At 45.5% G+C, this 11742-nt stretch overlaps 2 protein-coding genes across 3 annotated transcripts; one reads left to right on the top strand and one right to left on the bottom strand.

Moving 5' to 3' along the window:
- Positions 1 to 2750: 2750 nt before the first annotated feature.
- On the top strand, positions 2751 to 4801 carry LOC117834109 (uncharacterized). Of its 2 annotated transcripts, none has more exons than XM_034713728.2 (3): positions 2751 to 2911; positions 3457 to 3639; positions 4344 to 4801. In XM_034713728.2, exons 1-3 carry the CDS (start codon positions 2852 to 2854, stop codon positions 4569 to 4571), a joined length of 471 nt encoding a protein of 156 aa, XP_034569619.1. In that variant the 5' UTR covers positions 2751 to 2851; the 3' UTR covers positions 4572 to 4801. The 2 variants fall into 2 exon arrangements, with proteins under 2 accessions (XP_034569619.1, XP_034569627.1); XM_034713736.2 differs by lacking the exon at positions 2751 to 2911 and adding an exon at positions 2956 to 3147.
- Positions 4802 to 5155: 354 nt separating this feature from the next.
- Positions 5156 to 9988, bottom strand: LOC117834098 (uncharacterized). Its single transcript, XM_034713718.2, has 7 exons — positions 9580 to 9988; positions 9379 to 9474; positions 8002 to 8422; positions 7603 to 7693; positions 6779 to 7115; positions 6554 to 6702; positions 5156 to 6029 (listed from the first exon to the last, which is right to left on the bottom strand). The coding sequence occupies exons 1-7, from the start codon at positions 9925 to 9927 to the stop codon at positions 5513 to 5515; spliced, it is 1959 nt and encodes a 652-aa protein (XP_034569609.1). The 5' UTR covers positions 9928 to 9988; the 3' UTR covers positions 5156 to 5512.
- Positions 9989 to 11742: the final 1754 nt, after the last annotated feature.

Genomic DNA, 11742 nt, shown 5'->3' with positions numbered 1-11742 from the left:
AGATCCCTACGTCCAGTTTCGGCATGAGTCATGTTACTTGGATTCAAGTGCACTAGAGCTTACAATGGGTACTTGCAAGCGAGTGTTTGTGCGAAGTGTGAGAATGTGTGTAAGTGAGTTGTGGAGTCGAGAGTGGAAGAAAGAAGGCCCGGTTTCCTTTTTATAGGCCAGGGACCGGGTGCCAGTTTTGAAGAAAGGAGGGGGTCTCCCGACCTCGGAGGTCTACAAAAGAAGGAGATTTGTGCCGGCGACAGCAGAGCAACCAAGAGCCTCCTGCCGCGCGCGCAGGAAACGACCGAAAAACACGAGCCGGCACAACTCGGAGCGAGCGATGCCAGAGCGAGCCCGCGCGCGCCTGCCTATAGGGCGGAGTCGAGGATCGCCGCGGCCTTCACCGTGGCCGCTACCGCTGACAAGGCAACTGGTGGAGCTCCGCCGTGACGTGGAGTGGGAGCACAAACCCCTCATATGTTGCGTCGTAGCTGCGACTGCGGTAGCACCACCGACCTAGGGCCGGGCCCGTCTCGCCGACCATGCCGGCCTCCTCCGCGGCCTCCCGCCGGGCCGCCTCATCCATGAACTTATCCAGCTCCCACCTGCCCTTGGGGATCAGCATGCCCCCCGCGAGGCCCTTCTTCTACGAGTTGATCACCAGCACCTCCACCTCGCCACCGCCGCTGGTGCGGTAGGGGACGTACCCCACCACGATGCGACCGCGCGTGCTGTCGCTGTAGCGCTGCAGCTCACGGCCCTGCCTCAACCATCACCGCCGCCATGGATACAATGCTTATCTTCTCTGTCTGTCTGTCTCAGGAATCAAATTGCTCGCTTGCTTGCAGCTAGATGGGGGTCGGCCGGGTGCGGCTGGGGCGGCGGCCGGGTGCGAGGGCAGCGACCGGGTCACGGACGGACGAGGGGTCACGAACGGATGGGAAATAGAAAGGGAAAACGAATCGGTATCCTACATAACCAATGGCAGGTGGGTAATTTCTTTGCCTAAAAGCAGGTGAAAGCAGGAGGGAAACCTGCTTTTGGATTTGTACTAGAGTGAAAGCTACTTTTAGGCAAAAGCATGTATGACTTTTTACCTCTTTGGTTGGCTTTTGCAAAAGCAGTTTGGAAGCCCAACCAAAGGGAGCCTTAGTTCCTTCTGTTGGGGTACCCTTGGTAGTGGGACCGGTCATCTTCTCTTCAATTTTTTTTGGATGGATAGAAGATGTCAAATATCCTTAATATCCTTAGTTTGTTTTTCTCTTTTCTTTTAATTTTTCCAATCAGCTTATGGTGGCTTTTATGCCTTTTTTTTTTCCGGCTCATGCCACTTATTCGCTCACATTGCCTAGCTCATTTTTACAATCGGCGGCTTTTACGGTGAAACCAGTTTTATTTCATGTATTTGGTACTTGGTAGGGTTTCATTTTCCCAATAAGCTTGTGGTAACTTTCGTAGCGAAGCTAGTTTTATTTTGTGCGTTTGGTATGATTTGTGCATGAGCAGGTGGTAAACCACCTCAAAAGCCCTGCCAAAGGCACCTACATTAAGGGTTTATTTGGTAAGATTTCGGCTCCTTCGGATCCAGCTCCGACTTCTCCAGTGTAGCGGCTTCTTTAATAGAATTGAAGTCGTTTTGAAAAACGTTTGGCAAAACAGCTCCTCGTATTTATTTTTTTGGAATAGATGAAAGATATCCGATCGTACCCTTCATAATAATGTTATAATATGAGATGAAAATAAATTGTAGATTAAAAATCAATTTCTCACATTTTTTTCTTTTCCCCTTTCTTTTTCTTTTTCTTTTTACCGCTCCCTTCGGATTTCACTACTTTTCTCTCTTTTTTCCGTACGTCTTTCTTGTATCCAGACGCCGCACCCGCCTCTTTCCTCGGTCTCCTCCTTTGTCTAGTCTCTTTCCTCATCACCATGTCGTTCGTTCCCACCGCCGCTCCTCTCCCCCGCCAAGCCGCGCCGCGCAGCTCCAGCCCCGCAGCGTCGTCGCTGCTCTCCCGTCGCTCCTCTCTCCCACCAAGCCGCACCGCACAACTCCGGTCCCATAGCACCATGCTGCTCTCCCGTCGCTCCAGGCCTGCCGCAGCGCCGCCCTGCTCCCTCGAATGGCATCTCGGGTGTAATTTCCACAAAGTTAAGGAGCACATCCTAACGGGCAGGTGTAAAAGGGTGGAGCCGGAAGAGTTGTATTGGTCCGTTTGGTAGGAACAGCTTCTTTAATGGAGTTGAAGTCATTTTGCAAAATGTTCGGTAAAATAACTTCTCAATAGTAATATGGTATAATCACTTTATGCTTGGAGAGAGAAGAAGCCGGTGAAGTTATTATTTTTAGCTCCTCCTATCTATTGTAAGCTGTTTTGCGATTTCTCCACAATTTCGGTAGTGGAATCATTTTGAAATTGCTCCTTAGTAGAGTTTTATCAAAAATTAGTGGAGAAATACTTTGAGAAGTCCTACCAAATGGGATTTTGTTTTCTTCGTAGATGCAGTGCAAAAATAGCTCCGCTCCTTGGTGCTTCGGTGGAGAAGCTCTTTCCGTTTGTCCCGTTTGGTAGGACTCGCCGTTTCTCAAGTCGAGGGTCTAAACATCGAAAGGAATAGGGTGCGTCAAAAAGATTCCCCTACTTATCTGTCACCTACTTTATTCTAATGTTATTTAACTAATATAAGCAGAGCTTAAGAAAAAAGCAAAAAAAAGATTGATAAATAATAATAATAAAATAATAAAACACTCCGACAGGTCAATTACTGCTACACATCGATCAGTGCTCCCCGCAAACAAGAAAAGCGGCCAGCTTCCTTCAGCTCCGAGAAAGCTTCGAGCCAGAGCGGGGGCTAGAAGACGATGGTCGGAATCTTCTCCAGGTTCTCTTCTGGCGCCCACCGCCGCTCCAAGAGCGTCGCTGTGAGATCTCCCTTCGACCTCTTTCTCCTTTCCCTACTTTGCCCACTTGTACTTCCATGTCGTTTCTGGTGTAGTTTACTTCCCCAAGTCCAAGAAGGGATCTGCTTGTATATAACTGTATCAGGTCAACCCTAGGTTAGTGTCAGTTCTATGAAGCCATCCAAGGCTCAGATTTGAGCTGGTTTGGTTTGATCTCATTCTCGTTCATGGGTGGATTCTGCTGTCTCCAGGACTCGGTAGCTCGCCTTTTCTGTTCCTCTTCCGATTCTTCAAAATCGGGATGCTTTTAGCATGTTTTTCCTTTTGGTTTTAGGTGATCTTAGTTCGGAGGGGTTCAATTGGTATTAATCGACCTTTGTTGCTTCCAAAAATTGGAGAAAGTTGCGAGCTTGTTTTGTCTCCAAATTTGTCCACGAGAAATTAGCGTTATGCAGTCAAGTTGTTTATTTGTTTGTTTTGATTTGGTAAAGCCAAGAAGTAGTAATTCGTATCTTATCTTGATTAATCTTGCCTGATTGATTGGGAATTTCGTTTCGATGGTTCAGGAGGTTGTGGAGACGTTGGCCCCCAACATGAGTACCGGAGAGTCTGACCCAGCAGCTGTTCCTGCAGAGAGTCCTCACGGTATTGAGGTTGGCGTTGAATTCAAGCCGGTGGAGCGCCCTGTGGAGCCTGTCAATCTTGATCAACCAGTGAAATGCCCGCTTCCTGAGCCTTCTATACTGCATGTAAGCATTCCTCTTGATGCTTAGCCCAAATTGCACGAGAGAATCACGTTGCTGACAAAAACGACTGTATCAGTGAACTCCTTATGTTGCAGAATTTAGAGTTAAAAACGATATTAGCTAACTTTCTTGTGCTGCAGGATGTATTGTTAAACCATATTGGCAAACTTTCTCATGTTCCAGAATCTAGTGTTACACCAGCAACAGTGTTTTCCTCTCACAACAAATCAGACGTTTCGGCTTTTCAGCCGGCTTATAAGCTGAAGCGAACAGGCCCAAGCTGTCAATTCTTATGTTGCGTCTATCATTAATAATCTGCCCAAGTTCAGCATTTCCCTTGTAGCCTAAGCATCATACAATGCAAACTTATTGTTGTCTAATTGGTCTTACTTGATTGATGGATGCTAGGATAGGAAGGGAGGGTATGAAAGGTGAAGATGCCATCAGTGTTGAATGAGACCATATCGGCAAACTTTCTTGTGTTGCAGACTTCAGTGTTGAATCATATTAGCGAAATTCCTTCTGTTGCAGAATTTAGTGTTACAACAACAACAAACATGCCTGATCTTATCTTACCTTTCTCATTTACAATCTGCCCTCTTGTATGCTTGAAGTTCAACATTTCCTCTGTAGCAAAACATCAGATCATCCAAAGTTATTGTTCCCTTAATAATTGGTTTTATTGATGATGATCTTATGGATGCTAGGATGGGAGGATATGGAAGGAAAAGATGTCTTCAGTTAGCGTGAGGGTGAGGACTGACTTGCCGATCGTGCAGGAAGGGTCGCAGCTCGAGGCTGACAGCAGCAGCACAAGGTCGAGATCCGCAGTTCCAAGGCGCCACATACTTCCCTCAGTAAGTGCCCCTGAGAACAACATCAGAGCGCTGCTTGACGAGTGTGATGTCCCTGTGAGCCACGGTTCTGCTGAATGAGCTTGGGTTGGGCGATACCCCGTCACATTGTAGTTTCCATCTTGAGTCTTGACTGTGTTTTGCCTCGGGCCTGTATCTGTTCCACTTGTCAAGCGCCACGAGCTGAGCTGGATACAGCAAGGTTACTTCTGAAAAAACTGGAACCTCACAACAGATCTTTTGTGGATTGTATCTATATAAATACGATTAACAGCATTTTGGTGTTGAAGGCTATGGTGGATTGGTGGTTACCGAGATGCTTCGTTTTGTGTTGGGTGATTCTGCTGTTCTCTGTAATTTTGGTTTGGTTTGTCGCTCAACGGTAGGTACTCCCTCCGTTCTAAATTATTTGGAACTGAACGGAGGGAGTAGCATCGAATATCAATTAGTTTGCCCGTAAGCGTCGCTGAGTCACGGCGCGATCCAGCAAAGATGGTTGCATCAGTAATCTCTGCCTCGGCAGGTAAAATAAAATAAAATAAACAAATCCGTATAATGCAAGGTTCTGATGGAGCGTGGTGTGGCACGGCAGAAACGTTTTCAACCTGCAGAAGAGCCGGGTATACCGTATACGACATTGTTGCGCATGAGCGGATGACAAAAGATTGGTGAAAGAAATTGCTCATTCATTCACTGCCTGAACTGTGATACAGCTGCAGAAACTGTAAAACCACCCCTAAACATAGCAGCCACTATGGATTATTGGTCAGCGAACCAGACCATTGCAGGCAAATGCCCGTTCACAAAAAAGGCCAGCTTGTTGTGTGTGACCTACCGCCGAAGTAATCCTCATCTCTTATCAAGTTACCATCGCCTACCACCAAATACCCCCTAGTGGGGTGAGTGCAGCAAAAGAATAACGACGGAGCAAACGAACACCTGCCCCGATGAGGTGATCTATCCCGCGGGAAAACACAGCTTCATGCCACGGCAAAAGGGGGTGAATGCAAAAAATGGTCATCCTAAGCATTCTGCTTCGGCTCCTCTCCAGCCAATTTTCTCCGCTGCTCGTGCTCCGCAACCTTGTAATCCACGACCTCACGGAATAGGGCTGGAGTGAGCTCGCAGTCCTTGCTGCCATAAACCGCAGCCTGGACGCTTGCCATCATCTTCGCAATCTCTCTTCCGGAGAAGCCTTGAGTCTTGGCGGCAGCCTCCCGGATCAGGTCATCAGTGATTCCCTTCATCTCAATCTTCTGAGGCTGGCGTCGGAAGAACCGGAGCCAACTCTTCTCATACTTGTCACCGGCTTTGGCAATGTATTTGTCCAGGTACAGCTTCAGGATCTTGAATCGCTCATCTTCCCCGGGCAGGGGAAATTCGAGGACCTCATCAATTCGGTCAGCAACAGCAGAGTCAAGGTCACCGGGCCTGTTGGTGGCCAGTGCAAGGACAACATCCTTGGATTGATCACCTGTGCGGAAGAGGAGAGCGTTCAGGGCACTCCTTTGAGCTTCACTCATGTAAGTCTTATTCCGCCTGCAGGGAACAAAAAATCAGTCCCAGATGTCACTACAGTTTGCAAGTTGTTCAGGACAAGAAATATGATCAGAACTTATAACATGCTAAACAAGACAGCTCAATTGTTTTGGTATATGGGGAGATGACAATATAGCTGAATGGTGCCACAAAATCATTGGTGCACTACACTTCTTTTGCAAAATAAATACTTATATCACTTATAGAGCCACGCACAGTTATTACAAGTTGCAACTTCTTTTATCAGATAGCTAAAGGATAAGTAAACAGAGCCATAATGGTATGCACGAGGCATTATTCCATTAACCAATGCCAACTGGGTTACATAGGACTCTACAACACTAGTCAAACTCGTTTATATAAGGCCAGTGACTCTGCGATTGTGATAGATGAGTGACTAAGTAGAAGCATTGCAAATATCAATGATAGATCTGAATTATTCCATCAATCATGAAAACTTGTATCAGCCATGCTAAAAGAATCGCATAATACTAGAAAAGAATCTGAGGATTTGGCTCACTTACTCGCACAAGAAAGCATCAGCTTCATCAATGAAGAGGAGTAAACCCCTATTAGATTTCTTTGCCCAGTCAAACAACTGATGAATCTTGGTGACTGCTTGTGATCCCAATGGTGCAACATCTCCACCAGTCATTAGTGCATAATCTAATCCCTGTAAATGGTCACAACATTAGAGGGATAGCAACAGTTCCAGCATTTTTTGTAAGGGTAGAGTCTATGAAGCATACAGAATTGCGAGCTAGTTCTCGTGCTGCCATTGTTTTCCCTGTGCCGGGAGGCCCATAGAAAAGCATGTTCCTGAAAGGAGCTTGATGAAGTTTTGTGTTGGCTGTGGCATTAGCAAGCTGCTTCACTCTCTTCTGGAGAGAAGGATTTAGAATAACATCACCAAACCCATTCCCATTCTTCCCCGGGTTGCTTCCATTCTTCAGTTTGCTAGTGAGGCTACTTGTAGCACGTGATAAAGAACCAGACCAGGGGTACCTCCCTCGTGATGACTCCCTTACCAATGATGGCTGACCTAAAATACGGTCAACATAGCCCCAGACTACTCTTGCACCCTCCCTGGGGAAAATACGTGAATCTATGTAAGGGCATTAAAATTAGCCAAAAAAATCACCAAAACAAAAACATTTAAGGTACATATTGAAAGTAAAAAAATTGACTCCAAGAAAAATAGTGCTATAGCATATTCATAAATAGCTAACATGAACGATAAGATCTTCATCCTTGTTCTAACAGTGTGGTTAATAAGGAATCATCCAAAGCAAAGGAAGCAGCAAATTTAGTGGAAACATAGCGAGAAGTTACAATGCAACTGTTTCTTTCAAAAATTCCGGTGTAATTCTATTATCATAGTTGGTTTCATACTCCTTGACTTCAGAAGTTCAAAAGTGGATCACAGCAGCAGTTCAATAAAATTATGAGCTCCAATGCAGATGCACATGTAGGATTCGCTTCACTACTACTTACAAACACTAAGAAACATCAAAGTTATGACAAGTAGAACACCAAAAATCAAAATGTGGACCACACTACTTATGAACTTTACCTCGTTGTGTATATCCCCGCGGCAAGTGCTGTTAAACCTCCAACTGCTACAACTAGCTTATTTTGATCAGTTAATATCGTCTGCAAACCACCTGAAGGGAAAAACGGAAAGAAAGGATGACCAAGTTTCCTCCACCAAGGATTCATAATATAAGCATATAAACACCTCTAGCTTCACAAGTTTGCATACAATATAACTTAGATAACACTATGCTGGTACCCACAGTACTATTCCCTAGGTGATACCTGATCCAAATACTAGTTTCAAATTAAAAGTAATAAATCTGGAAAGTTTTATTAAATCACCTAAGTTTTGTTACACAAATTGGTAAAAATAGCTTATGATAAATAAGAACTGCAGAAATATCCAATAAGAAACTGTTCACTCGGTAAGGCATACCTCCTATATGCTCAAAGGTTGTATTTATCACTTCGATCCACTTCTCCCTGTCAGCTTTTATCTGATCCACAAGCAATCGCCGCTTCACATCTTCAGTTTCTTTTGTTTCTAATATTCTCGCCTGCGCCTCTGACATGGCTTTCAGTTTAATAGTCTCCCGCACTATATCTGATCTCTCCTTCTCTGTCTGTCTCCGCTGTTCCTGGATTTGCTCCTCGGTCGCACGCCGTATCTGCTCTAGCCTAATTGCAGATTCCTCTTGCATCTTCACGAGCTCCTGGTTCCTCACCCTCTGTGCCTCATGCTCCGCCTGTAATCGCTTCCTTTTAAGGTCATCTTCATATTGAGCTGACTGTGCCTTCATTTTAGCTCGCTGTTGATCAAGTTTTTTAGTTTCTTCATAATCTATCCGTTTTTTCTCCTGCAAAATGGCTCATGTTACAAAAGAAGCACATCTAATCCGTGACTTAACAAAGCAAAAATGAGAATACAGCAAGTTACACTACTGTAATAAAACTCTCTCCAATAAAAAACAAAAATGTGTCTTCCTAGGATGTTTGCTGCAAAACAATTTCACCTCCACCAAAACATCTTTACAAATACATAGACCAGCCATATAAAAATCATAGAAAAAAGGATTTGTCTTGAAAAAACAATGTTCTGGAGACTGTCAGCGTGCAAAACAATACTAATTTTTTATACTGGAGAAAGTATGCAACAGTAAACATCAATTTAGCAACCTCTGCATCACAGATCCATGCGATTCATTGAATAAATATGCTTGACGTGATCTCAAATATTCTAAATGAGTAAGAGAACCAATGCACAGACATGAACTCAATTCAAGTTAATTGCTAGCATAAGGCCACTCTTTAAAATACCACCAAAAAAGAAGAGTATAATAATGAATAAACATATCTAACATATCGTGTGTTGATTCCCTACATTTGTATTGCAAGCAGCCAAGAAGCTAAAGCTAACAGGTCGTACATACAATATGGTCACACAAACCAGAATTATCATAAAGAATCATTTGAAGCGGTACGTTAACTAAACACAATAAAATCAGAGCATCAACAGGAGTGCAACACTATGGCTATTGGACCATATGACTGAAGATATATCCACAGCAATTATGTACTTGTGTCGGTCAATGTGGAGATTCCGCAAGAGTGCAGAGTACACTAGAATTGTCCCTTAGAATCTTAAAACCTCGAAATTATTTTTTACACAATATTTCTACAAACTTGCTTATCACTTGCTTCAGACTAAAAGGCTTTGTTTCTGTTAGGATAGTTGGAGGAAGCGCTATTTCGTCCAAAGCATCATAACCAAGAAATTTGAAGGCCAGCAATGATGGGACCAGAGAAGTCTCACAATCTCAAGCTGGGCCAGTTGCCTCTGCTCCTCGACTTTCTTCGCAGCGAGTTCCTGCTGGCGCGTTTCTTCCTGCTTCTTCATTAGCTCGAACAACTGCACAACCACGGGTCAACACAGCCTCCCATCAAAATCCCGCCGCAGAACAAAATAAGTAAAAGAACCACCGAGAAAGGCCCTCGAGGCCTCGACGAATCCCACCTTTTTGGGGTCCGGCGACTGCCCCAGCCGATCCAGCGCACGCACCCCGCGCTCCAGCGGCGCGGGATCGAACCCCGCCGCGCTCGTGCGAGCGTGCTGAGTCGAAACCCTCGGCACCTCCTCCGCGGCTTCCTCGCCCCGCCCGTCCGCCGGCGCTGGGGGCTGCTGATTCGGCGGCGGCGCGGCGGGGGAGGGGGAGGGGGAGGGGGAGGGGGTGGAGAAGCCCGGGAAGCGGAACATGGAGCCACCCCCCTCGGCGTGAGCCCGCTCGGTGCAGAGCGCGACGGCGGCCCCCGCGGAGATGGCCGCGGCTGCGGCCTTGGCGGCGGCGGCGGCGGCGGCGGCCATGGCTGTGGTGGGTCGTGGGTTTGGGCAAGTAGGGTTTAAGGCTGGCTGCCCTTCCGTCTCGATCAAAACCGCGGTGGGCGGATATGCGCGTATTTGTGCGTTGCGGTGGTGCCGGTTCGGCAGGTCGGCTTGCGGCCCAAGAAGGCCGGCTTTTTTTTTTCTTTCTTGTCTTGGGACGCAATTTATTTTCCCATCACACAAAGCAGGATCAGGACTTCACGAGGGCTCTCTAGAGTTCGTTTGTGATATTTTTCAGGAGGACATGGTTGCCAGTTGCATATTACGTCACGCTATGATTCATTGTAAATTACCATTATTTATTTTCTCGTTAGAATACTTTGTGGTCTGTAATACATTGTTTATGGTTGGATAAATCAACGTCATTGCCAGCTTATGACTATGATGAACTGTTTTTCTGCGAGGTTGTTAAAACTCCGTTCTATACAAAATGGAACACTTTGTTTGCAAACTTCTTCACCGATATTGTTCTTTTTTATGTTCCTGACAAGACGTAGGCATGTAACTTGAGATGTGGAACCTTTTTAATAAGGAAAAGTGTTGAATAATAAAGTTGGGTTCCCTTTCTAGAAATTGTAAAGTTGGGTTTCAGATACTTGTAGGTAACTAGTTATAATAATTTGACCATGTAATGTTGTAACCTAAACGAGTGGGGAAGAGTAAGAGAATTAGGGTCGTATGCCACAATCGCGGTCCTCAGATCGCGCGGCGCCCCGTTGAAAACCTGAAGCGCGCGGGCCGCACGGCGCGGAGAATCACGCATACCGCGTGGCGTTCGGCGGGGTTGTGGCGGTCTGCTGCCGCACCGCAAGCGGACCGCGGAAACAAACGGAGCCATAGTTGTCACTCCGTTGCGGTGAGATGAAGCGGTCTCTTACCAACGTGGCAAAGGTTAAACAATAGATAGTTAGCTAACGGGGTGTTTGTTTCATTGGAGCTAAACTTTTTAACTTATCACATCGGATGTTTGATACTAATTATGCGTATTAAATATAAAATAATTACAAAACTAATTGCACAGATGGAGCCTAATTCGAGAGACGAATCTATTAAGCCTAATTATTGCTTAATAGATTCGTCTCGCGAATTAGCTTAGGGCTTTTGCAATTAGTTTTATAATTAGTTCATGTTTAGTCCGTCTAATTAGCATCCACACATTCAATGTGATAGGGCTAAACTTTAGTCAAGGATCCAAACACACCCTAAGATAAGGTTCTGTTTAGATCCATCTATCAGGGATAGATCCCTGGTACCTGCAGGGAAGGATAACACGGATTCCTACTAGAATTCCTCCGTAATTCTACTAGAACCCATACCATGTAATCCTACTAGGACTCCTCCTTGTAACCGAATAGTAATCCCGCCTCCTGTAGTATATAAAGTAGGGTAGTGATCCCTAAATCGGTAGGCCAAGACCTCATAAAATCACAACAGAGGACCAAATCCTCAACATCAAACAACACCCAAGCACAGGGTGCAATATACAACATCCCAAATAGGACGTAGGGTATTACGCTACTCTGGCGGCCCGAACCTATATAAATCCGCGTCTTGTGTCCTTGTTTTTACCTTCGAGTTTCAGGTCCGGCTATCCCACCAATCAATCTACTACCTTAGGATACCCCTCGGTACGTTGCTGGGTATAAGATACCGACATTTTGCACGCCATGTAGGGGTGATTGTCGAGATCATCGAGCAAGCTTGAAAGATCTTATCATCAACAATCATCAAGATCAATCTACTCTACAAGACAAGAACGTTGTTCTCCTATCCAATCGACGACTCGGTGTGCAACTG

Source organism: Setaria viridis, chromosome 1 (assembly GCF_005286985.2).
Source record: "Setaria viridis chromosome 1, Setaria_viridis_v4.0, whole genome shotgun sequence".
In the NCBI taxonomy this organism is placed as follows: Eukaryota; Viridiplantae; Streptophyta; class Magnoliopsida; order Poales; family Poaceae; genus Setaria; species Setaria viridis.
The sequence above is the reverse complement of the archived record's forward strand: the minus strand, read 5'-3'. Positions and strand labels throughout refer to the sequence as shown.